Source organism: Acromyrmex echinatior, chromosome 4, assembly GCF_024713525.1.
Source record: "Acromyrmex echinatior isolate Ae372 chromosome 4, ASM2471352v2, whole genome shotgun sequence".
Classification (NCBI taxonomy): domain Eukaryota; kingdom Metazoa; phylum Arthropoda; class Insecta; order Hymenoptera; family Formicidae; genus Acromyrmex; species Acromyrmex echinatior.
The window spans coordinates 12,021,672-12,033,227 of NC_141855.1; the positions used below are offsets into that span (position 1 = coordinate 12,021,672).

The following is an 11,556-nucleotide window of genomic DNA, read 5'->3' on the forward strand; positions in this document are numbered from 1 at the left end:
AAGTAAATTAAAAAGATGCACGTGAATAAAAAAGACATTGCTTTAACATTTATTTACGTGATATTCGTACACAAACAATCACTTCTATTTGAATTCTTATATCTACAGTTCAAAACAGTACTGTGTGTTACCGCTATTCAGCTAAACTAGAATAAATACATTGTAGCATATCCTCTGGAAATATTATGGAACTATGTCGGGTGCTGAGAAAACGTGACAATTTCTGTTTATATATCTCTTTAGATTACCATGGATCTTTTTCAAAATTTAATAAACAACAAAGATAAATGACTATTAGATTAAAGAAATTTGATACACTTAAAGTTTTCGTTTGCGAAAGATTTCTTAATTTTGAATATTGCCCAAAGTAGATTAACTACTCTTAGGGCCGGTTGTTCCACCTTTTGGTAAATTTTATCTATAAGGTAAATCTGGTAATCCGCGTATGTGATTGGGTAATCTTGCTACTTACCCAGCAGTAAAATTTACCAAAAGATGGAACAACCGGCCTTTAATCTATTTTTGGAAACTTCTCCGAATAGTTCCATAATAGCTTTCCTAATGTCTTCAAATAAAAAAATATGTTCACACGCACACCGTTCTTAATACTCAGCTTTGATTGCGACAAACAAATTATCATTAATATGTTAAATATTTTTAAATCATATCAAGTTTTTCTCCAAAATTAATTCAGAGCTTCAAACTCTAACCTTGGACGAATTGTGTAGAATTTAATATATTTCGATATAACAGAATTTAATTTAATAAATTTATGACAAATGTTTACAGAGTGCGAACCATTTAGTGCTACAAATGCACATATTTGATTGATTAATCGAAAGAAAGAATTTTACTAACTGACCAATCAAAAAATGCTTCAAAGTAATCATCAAATGTAATATCAAATGTAGCATCAAATGGATTATAACCTATAGTTAAAATAAGGTAAACATTATTATTAGATTTATATTCTTCCACAAATTCTATTAATTATTAAGGATGCGTACTACTTAACGTTTGCAATGCTTGCGAGCATCAATATCATCCTTGTTGTCATCAAATGTTAAATGGAACATACCCTAAAATCATCTTTATCAGAAAACGTTACTTTGCCTTTGTACAGCAATAAATATCCATTATCAAGAAAAATATCAAATATCTTTCTTGATAGTACGCGACAAGATGCAACTATAAAACAGTTCTTGTGTTTATGATATCAAAAAACAATTTTAAGTGCCGAATTTCTAATGTATATCATTTGTTGGCAGTCTAAAGATTATTTCTACTGATACATTGGAAATAAATTCACTGAGTAGCAAATTGTTATTTCTGTAAAAAAAACATTGAATTTTTATACAGCAGCAAATACTTTTTTTATATTATTGAGAAAAATATCAACAATTTTTAGTTTTATCAGAGTTCAAATCAGTCTGGTTATCATGAAAAAACAGATATTCGTACTTTTCACGCTATGTCCTTTTCCTGCATCGGTTTCTTGCAAAGTGAAGCAGTCTCCTCTTCGTCCTCCGCTTTGCGCTTTTTCCTTACCAGATGCGATATATCGCTGGCAGGTTTCGACTTACTACTACTACTACCACTTCCAGAAGCCTCATTCGCTTCACCATCACTAGAACATCCATTCAGTCTCTCTTCCTTAATTTCTTTGAGTACATTAGCTTCTTTCTTCAAATCATTGATGTCTGTGATTTTTTCTTGAATCTCTGGAAGAAGTTCCTGCAGTTCTTTGATTTCCCCTTCAACGGTGTAGAATGGATCATCAGATTGGGGTGGATCATCTTGCAAAGTCTTCAAATGCACAATTTTTGCTTCCAACAGCGCAGACGCTTGGTTGAATTGTTCAATGCTGATGTCAAAGTTGTTTGCCATCGCGTGCGCCAACCCGAGCTGATAATGGATCTCGGCGATCGCACGATGGTCGCGTGGAGTCATTTTTTCTAGAAGATTCAAACAGGCCTTGAAATCGATCAGCGCACTCTCATGGTTACTACCCTCCATCGCAACTTCGCCCAGAAGACGGTAAGCTTCAGCCAAAAACTTCCAGCCCGGAGGTCCGCGCTTTACTAGCACCAATTTCGCTAGTTCTAAGACTTCCCATGCAATCTAGAAACAGAAATTAGACATTAGAATTATAACTGATTCAATATTTATCAATAGATTAGTTAAATTAACAATTAAACTTGGATAACTCAATTCGACAACAAGCCAAAGTATTCGATACATAACGTAATTGAGTCTTCTAACACATATAATTAAAGATAAATCTAGATAACATGTAATCTAAATAAATCACCTGTAGATTGTTGATTTCGTCATTTTCCTCGTCATTTTCCTTTTCAACATCCTCTTCTTCCGCCTCTTCATCCTCATCTTCTTTTTTTCTGTTCATTCCACTACCAGAAGCTTCGCCATTATGCAAATCAAAATCTCGACTACAACCAGGAATTTCTTCTCTTTGCTTGTTCTGTTCTTCAATCTTATTGTCCACCATTTTATTAGACTCTTCCTTCTTTTCATCCTTTTCGAGTCCTTCCTCAGATTCTTCAACTTTCGTATCTTTTGAGTCCTTTGGCTCTTCATCCTCTTTTTCCTCATCCTTTGTCTCTTGCTTATCATCTTCTTTGCCATTTGATGTGCAAGAGCTACTTTCTGTATGATTACCTTCGGTTGTAGCTCCCTCCTCATTTTCTTCCTCCTCATCTTCACCTTGCTCATCCTGACTGACTTCCTCGGATCCGGGTACACCACCGCCTAACACTCCCGCTTCTTCACGTGCCAGACCCAAAAGAGCTCGTCCGTAAAGTAGATAGAGTTCACCCATCTCGTCGCCGGTCTCTCCATGCTCCTGAGCAAGAAGCTCGCACGCACGAGCTAAGACGGCTACTGCGAGATGATAATCGCGTACCAGGAGGTGGCGTTTACCCTGAGAGATTGCTGTTGCGGCATCCTTGATCGGCACTTCCTCCGACACGTCGGCCATCTAAAAAACAAAAACAAGAGAATATTTATATAGTAACATATAACTTGCATATATATTTTGAAAAACGTCAACAAAAGTAAACAATCTTAACAATGTAAACTATATCGGTAAAATCAACCAAGTAAAATCAGTCAACTGACGGTAGAAAACGTTTTTTTGGAATAGGAAATATAAGTAATCAGAAAATTTCTATTAAGCTATGATCTTTTCACAACATTAGAAGGCAAAATCTAAATTTAACGAATTTTCATACCTCTTAGGCCCGATTGCATCGTTATTTTGACTTTAAGCAAGTCTCTCTGTCTCTGTCTCTCTTTCGCTTTAAAATGAGACGGAAAGAATTTTAGTCTTTCTTAAAGTTTAAGTCTTGCTTAAAGTTACGTTGGTGCAACCGGGGCTTAATATTGTGTCTGCTTCAAATAAGATGTATGGTATGTGCAACATTAGATTTACATCAGATTATGCAAAGATATTTCTAGATAAGTTGAGAGAGAGAAAGAGAGAGAGAGAGAGAGAGAGAGAGAGAGAGAGAGAGAGAGAGAGAATATATTAACGAACGTGTATATATAGATGCAAACGAGCATCTTTTTTCTCGAAAGAGATAAAAATTAATTGTGATGAATTGAAATTAAAATTCATTTTATTTATTTAATTATTTCGATCTTTGATCTACGATGACTTATAAGGAAATCTTATGGCGGTATTCATAGTCCGTTCTTATTTTAAGACTGTCTTAAGTATGTCTTAAGACACTAATATGGCTCTCTTTTACTTTGTTCATGACATCTTAACACTGTACTTAAGACGGTGTCAAATATAAAATCATACTGTGAATTACCGCCCTTAATTTCCAATGTTTGGCACGACGCGAGCTTTATTCGCACATGCAATTGTTTCAGAAGATGCAGAAGGGGTGAGTGGGTGTTGAAGTGGACATCCGCAGCATCCGCGGGTGGGAAAGGAGAGAAATCGGGTGGCTATCCATGTGGGTCGATTCGTCGTGACGCTTCAACGTAGAAGGGTGGAGGGCGTCCGCATCGCGAGGATGTCGGGGAGAGAAAGCGAGAAAGAGCAGGTTCCAAGGGCGTACGTCGACCAGTAACGAGTCGGGGGACGCGAGCGTCGCGTTGCAGGCGTCGCCCTGGGCGCCGCCGTCCAAGAGCAGATGGAGCCGACCCGCGTGTCCCGGGGACCCGCTTCGCGCCTCGTCTTTCTCTTCGTCACCCTCGTGCTGACCGTCGCAGGTAAAGAGATGAGGAAACCGGCGCCGTGTTCCGGAAGAGACTGACGTCTCGACTCGTGAGAAGTGTAAAGATCAACACAGTCTCTCTGATTGATATATATATTTTTTTTTTTAAAGAAGCTGGTGCGAAAAATGTATCTCATCAAAAAGTTAAGAACAAAATTGTTCTAAACTGTTCAGCTTCGATTTGATTTCCAAGAAACTTTTCAACCCTTCCGCCTCCTATTTAGAGAAAAAAAACTTTGATTATGGACCGGGATTTAATAGAAAAATAAGCAATTCAATAATTACATTTTCTTTCATCATTTCTCAGCAACGGGGCTCCTATGCAGTGCAATAATGTCGGATCACTGGGAAGAAATCAACTGGGACAGGGAAGATCTAATTCATGCGAACGTCAATCTCACGTGGTATCTGAACGGTCAAGTGGCAAAGCTCGAGTCTTCCGTTAATCATCGAAATAAACATCGTACCGCCAAAAGTTCAACCTTCTTAGTTCCTATGCACGGCGGCATTTGGATTATGTGTGTTTCATTGTCAGGTATAAACTATCGTGATTTTTGTAATGTTAAACTTATTAGATCTAGAATTGCATAAATATAATATATTATATTTTCACGACTATGAATGCGGACCCTAATGTTTCCAACTTATTCCATAGCGTATTAAACTTACAAATTATCATTACGGATGTTTTTAATTGTGGCAATTTCAATCGTGATATTAAAACTAATAAATGCTAAATATTGATACTAATAAAAACCTAATAATGTTATTGTTAAATACACCGCTGATAATAATGAGAAAATGATTGATGGAAAGAAATACAAATTAAAAGAAATTTTCTTTACAAAGATAATTAAAAATTATTCGCAATCATTTACGGATGCAACGTTAAATCATACCATTATTTCTAATATCCTTATTATGATATGGATACAATCAATGTTTCGTATTTTCTTGCTCATGTCAATAGAAACATTATCGGTCTTATAAATCGGCATTCGAATGAAGTTTGGTTCTAATAAGTATGATAGTATTGCTCAATCCACAAAAGCAAAGATCACGGTCACGCGATCATAAGGATACTGTGCTTAAATTGTGCGATTCGACGGTTCGATATCTCCGACCAGAGTCAAGGTGGTATCTAAATATAGTCACGTGCACGTGCAATATAGACAAGGTAATATTTGACAAAATTCCAGCGTAAGATATTTATTGCATTTCCACGAAACACAATAAGTATCATGTCTTCGTCAATTTTTCTTTAAAAACATTATTCTTCATTAAAGTATAAAAACTTCAAATAGATCAAGGAGTCCGTAAATAAAATACAGTAGAACTGGAAAATACTCAATCTGGAAACACAATTGATAGAAAAAGTGCCCATTTAATAAAACGTTAAACGATACCTAATGCAACTACACGTGTTCATATACTTTTCGTTTAATCGAACGGATGCAACCTTGAAGAGTACTTGAAGAATTTGGGGTCGTAATTGTCTCATTTAGTTATTTTTGTCGGAATTACATTCATAGAGTCTGAACACGCTAAGCACTGCCTGCACCACCTTTGCGTGACATTTATATCCAGTCAAAGTGTTAAAATTTTCTATAGTCAAATCTATTAAATCAAAGAATATATCAAAAGTATGATAATACACATAGTATTTGTGATTTGGCAATTTAATTTCTCTCAATCGAAAGATAATGTTTAGAAACGGAATCTGGAAGAGCCAAAAAGTTTTAATAAATTTTCAATAGCATTTAAATGAAAGAATTTAAATTCTGTTTTCTGACAATGATTTCGAAAGTAATATAGTATAGTTTTCTATATAATTTTATTTATTTGAATGGAAAGAAACAAAGCTAAACGAATCATGCTTGTTGTTCTAGAGGAAGAGATACAGCTGTTAAGTCAGGTGAATTTCCCGCAAAAAAGATGCGTCAATTATTTAACACCAAGCGAGGCGCACATAGAAGCGCGCGCAGCTTGGCAAAATCGTAAGTAAATTGTAAATACATTTAATGTACATTTAATGAAAGCGCAACAAATTTTATTCTATAATCCTAAACTATTTTATTCTTCAATAAAATATATTTCCTATGAATATTTATCACGAATTTCATAAATTGATCATTTTAATAATCTGCTTCAGGAATGCAAAATCTGAGTATCTCGTGCTCTCTGGTGTGTCTAATCATCTTAGGATGCGCTGCACTTATAGGATTTTTTGGACTATGCAGGCATCAGATATCGGCCGTACTCGTGACAGGAGTGATGTACCTCCTTGCAGGTAAAAGTCTACTAATCTAATAACTTGATAAACTGGTCTAGATCATAATTTCAAATATGATGTTGGAATAAAGAAAAATATATTAATTTAATTGCCATGTATATATGGTGCAGTCATTAAAATATTAAACAATGATGATTAAGTTGGCAATCACTCTATTTCATTCTAGCAACATTCGCGCTGTTCACGCTCACAATCATTCACTTCAAGAGAGTTCAAGATCGCGGGACCAAATCAATAGAAGATGGCGTGATTGGTATGCCTGTTCTTCGCAGCATTCTCAAGGCCAGGAGAGTCACTACCGCGTGGAGTATGGACCTGGGATGGGGTGGAGTCACTCTCTGTGCTCTTGCATCGGTAGCCTGGATCCTTCTCAGTAAAATCATGCGTTTTAGTCCGATCGCTGCCATGATAGCGTAGCAGTGGGACGCCTTCGAGGTCTAAGGTCGTTTCTGAGAGTTTCGATGTTTTGCATTTCTTTCAGGTGACATCTTGATATTTTTCTCGAGTATCAAGTTGGTGCAAGAGATTTGTTTTACAAAACTACACGATTTCGTTTTCAATTTTACTTGACAAATACAACAAACTGCATCAACTTAATAATCTCGAGTGTTTATCTCTTGTTAAAATATAGATTTCAAGAGTATGAAATTCCAAGATTTGGGATAATCATATAGAAATTGAAATCTTCTGAAACCTTGAAAAGGATTGCAAACTGCAATGGAGAATTATAAGACAATACTTCTTGAGAAAGAATTCAGAAATGACCCTCTCGAAGGCGATCGTATCATGTGCCTATTTTATATAATTGATATCGTTTGCATAAATATTCGCTATCTCAATTGAAAAAAACTTGAATTTGTTACGAAGATAAAAAGTTTTAAAGCGCACCTGATTAATCAACGCTTAGTAGAATCAGTGAATGCGTTTGAAAAATTTATATTCTTCCGCATTCGATTTATTTACTGCAAGTAAATAAATTCGCTAAGAAAATACAGCCGAAACACAATTGAAAAGCAAAGACAATAGAAACAAGCAATAATAGAGTTCAATCTATTAGAATTCCATGTATTCTTATATACATCAATTCCTGATAACTCTGATAAATTGAAATCTGTTATTCGCTGTTTCTATTACCTGTTTCTATTACCTTTTCAATTATGTCTCAAGCTTAAAGAAATTAAAAGGAATTAAAAAGATAAACGAACAAGCCTATATGTACTCATGATATAAAAAAACAAAATGTCATGATATAAGAAGACAAATGTTCTCTCTCATTTTTTTTTAGCTGATATTCTTGTCGATACAAGTAACCCTGGCGAAGATAAAAATCGGAGCATAAGCTGAATGTAAAGGAAGAGTAAAGTTGGAAACAAAACATGAAAAGCGCAGGCAATAGGAACAGGGAATAAGAGATTTTATCAGAAAGCATCCATTCTTGTATATGGTTTCTGATAGGTTGAAATTTGTTATCTTCTGTTCCTATTGTTTGCGCTTTCATTATGTTTTCGGCTTGACAGAAGTGCAATGAAACTTCTACGAAGAGTAAATTGTCGGACATAAAAAAAGCGTTTTTTTTTTCTTTAAGTAAACGCTTCTCGCTGTTTCTTATGTTTTCTAGAAGTTTCGTGAACGTTTCTAATACTTTTTCTTTACATTCGGCTTCTGCTTCGGTTTTTATTTTTACCGGAAAAATGACTCAGGAATTATTCTCGAAGATGCAAAGAAATATAGCAGATATTACTTATGAATGTTATAGACTAAAATTAAATTAGTTTTTGAAACTTGATTCAGTTTTTATTAATATACTTATATAAATATTGCTATATACTTGCGTAAATATTCGCTAATTAATTTGTATATTGCAGACTTCTGGAAAAAAAAAAAAAGAATTTTAACTTTAATTATATTTTTCATAATTAATTTCTTTTTTTCATACAGCCTTCGGATTTAATATCAACTTCTGATTGCCATTCTGCGCAGTCACGCCTCTTTTTTATACAACAAAAACAATAGTATAAAAGTTGTTTATATCAGAGTACAATTCTCTGATATATAGTTGCCTATAATGTAATCCAAACGCCTTACTATTAGAACAATAAGTATGTCCGTAAAGTGTGAAATAAAATTATTAATGGTATACAGAAGCGAGGTAAATAAAGTGCAACATATTAATTTCTCTTAGAAAAAAATGATATAAATGCTAAATATCCCCCTCGAGAATTATGTACTTGTTAATTCACATATTTTGTCCTTTCGATTTTCAATATTCTGAGAAATTAATCTGCATGCCTTAAACAACATCTCAACCTGTATACAACTTTTTTCTGCTAAAAGGAGCTTGTTTCTGCTACAACTTGTTCTAGCTATTATATAGTAGTAATTACACGTAGTATACATATAATATATCCTATATAAAAGGATCGCAAATTGCATTTCGTCCATTAAAAGTTAAGAATCCTTATTATTCGGTGCTTTTGTGGATATATCAAATTTTTCTAACGACACATTCTCAATTGTATTTTTTTACGCGATCTTTGTTGTTTGTTGAAACTGACAGCAATAAAAATACTGCAAGACATCATTGTATGTAAAATTGTATATTAAAGATGATTATTTATATTTTACCTTCGTTATTTTTAAGATTTTTTTTTAACACGTAATTTTTCATTATTACTGATGCTTGATACAACTATGTAAAAGAATCTCGATTTCATTATTATAACGAAAAAATGTTTTGATTATTTAATTTCTATTAATAATTGAATAATTTATTAAAACTTAAATATTAATTTTTAATTAAAATATTATTGGATATTATATAAATAAATATAAAAAATATATAATAAATATTTAAATTTAAAAAAAATCGAAAAAATACTTGCGTAACAATATGCTACTAGTTTTCTACGTTTCAATCTTGACACAGAAAATTTATTATTTTAACAAAATAGAAAATGTTTATAGCTCCAAAATTCGTCAAAAAATTCGTCGTGTAAAATTATAATAAATTTAAATAGTTTATTGTCTCGTTACAATTCGCGCGTTTACTCTGTCGATATAACAGCTCCCCTAACCTTAAAAAATGTTCTTTACGACGGTTTACTTCACTATCGTAAGAACGAATATTTTCTCATCATTTTCTTCAAACGTAAAGAAAATCTTCTTTTATATGATTATCAAAGAATGTTTGGCATTTAATATTATATTATTTCTCTCAAAATCATTTTGCTTTCTTTCTCTATCCTGGATTACTTCTTCATGTTAAGTGTAGAAAGTGTAATAAAGTGTATTTAATAGTTACTGTTACCACATTGATATCCAAACATAATATATGGTTATAAATAACATTATTGTAAACTAAAACAGGATATTCTCCTCTTCTCCCTCATAAATTACTTCTACAACTTACGAGCCTTAAGAGATATTTAAGTTGTTGAGAAGAAAAATGAACAAGAGTTTGATGTTTGTCCGATCACATTGATGCGACAGAGAGGCGTATTTTTTCAGCGAAACGTTAATCACGTTGTGAGCACATACATACCTTGATCAATTTCTCAAAATGCTCCGCAAGTCGAAGTCTTTGAGTTCACAAGATGCAAGAAACGTTTGATAATACAATGTGAACAATTTCCGTTATTACACGCGCAAACTGCGTAACCGGTACGCGGGCAAACTTTACAAGAACTCGGACTATGGTCATCGAGAATAAATCTTGTAGAGATAGTCGAGCTAATGGCAGCTAATGGGAGCGTTTATAGTGTATAGAGGCTGTGGTCAAAGTATCACTACAAATGCTTCGAAGCATTTGATGGACCAATTAGAAGAAAGAATTTTACAAACTAACCAATTAAAAAACAACGTTTGCAGCATCGCGTTGATCATACCCAGAGTCCTAGAATTATAAGAGAAGCGCGACTGGTGTGAAATGTTCTGATTGGTCATTGCAATCACGTGACTTAGCCAACTACACACGATGCTTATTTTCCTGCTAGATTGCTAAGAACTCCGCCCAATAAAAAGAACAGGGAGATCAATTCTGTAAAATAAGATGAAAATTATAAAAGTGAGCGAATTTACTAGAATACTGATTATTTCATTGGTCAACACCTAATAAATTTGCTTGTTTTTGTAATTTTCATCTTGTTTGAAGATACTGAAGATACAGAATCGACCCTAGGGAACAGAAAACAGAGAATAAGGCTGGGTTCACACCTTGACGAAAAGCAGAAAGCGGAAAAGCGAAAGCTAATCAGAACTCGCGAAAAGACAGAAGACAGCAGATAAGCGAAATGTACCGCTTATTATTGTACTATTGCTACTAAGAATTTTAACCTATCAGAAACTTCCATAATACATGATTTCTAATAGGTTGAAATTCTTACTCTCTATTCTCTATCCCTTATTTCTTTTATTGTGCGGAGCCCCTAACTGAATTACAATCTTTCATTGCAGCTAATACGATGGCAAAATTCTAATCCAGCTAGCAATCCAGCAGGAAAACAAGCCAACAATGACACCAATAACTGTTGGTAGAAGGTAGAACTGATGTAAAACAGTTACGGAATCGCGCCCCTGAGTCCTTATTTTTGAAAAATATCACATACGAAAAACTAGGGATGTACTATAGTATTTGTGACGTATATTATAGTATTTCCCTAGTTTTTCGTATGCGATACTTTTCTAGAATAGGAGCCCTGATTTATGATCATCTCCTAAGGATGAAATCACATGGTGCGAAATAAAAAATGCGTCATAGAAGCAACCAATCAGTATTCTATGTTTTTTCGAATAGCGCTAATTGGTTGTTTTAATAATTGTGTTCAGCAGACTCAACAGTTTTGCAACTTTTTTATGATTCTTCGCTAAGATAGGACTATTCCTTTAAATCTAAAAGTATAATCCAATCAGCGCGACGAATCACAAAATGATTGCAAAACTATTGAGTCTACTGAACGCAATTGACGAAGCTAATGACGCATTCTCTATTTCGCAGCCCTTTTCCGTCGTGTGATTTCA

General features: G+C 34.0%; 2 protein-coding genes across 3 annotated transcripts; one reads left to right on the forward strand and one right to left on the reverse strand.

The window, feature by feature from the left end:
- Positions 1–22: 22 nt before the first annotated feature.
- Positions 23–10,272, reverse strand: Nasp (Nuclear autoantigenic sperm protein). Its single transcript, XM_011056816.2, has 3 exons — positions 10,082–10,272; positions 2,312–2,998; positions 23–2,121 (listed from the first exon to the last, which is right to left on the reverse strand). Exons 2-3 carry the CDS (start codon positions 2,996–2,998, stop codon positions 1,465–1,467), a joined length of 1,344 nt encoding a protein of 447 aa, XP_011055118.1. The 5' UTR covers positions 10,082–10,272; the 3' UTR covers positions 23–1,464.
- Positions 3,942–9,145, forward strand: LOC105146506 (uncharacterized). 2 transcript variants are annotated; one of them, XM_011056817.2, is made up of 5 exons: positions 3,942–4,242; positions 4,555–4,782; positions 6,137–6,244; positions 6,400–6,537; positions 6,707–9,145. In XM_011056817.2, exons 1-5 carry the CDS (start codon positions 4,164–4,166, stop codon positions 6,955–6,957), a joined length of 804 nt encoding a protein of 267 aa, XP_011055119.1. In that variant the 5' UTR covers positions 3,942–4,163; the 3' UTR covers positions 6,958–9,145. The 2 variants fall into 2 exon arrangements, with proteins under 2 accessions (XP_011055119.1, XP_087262169.1); XM_087406043.1 differs by having other exon boundaries at positions 4,171–4,306.
- Positions 10,273–11,556: the final 1,284 nt, after the last annotated feature.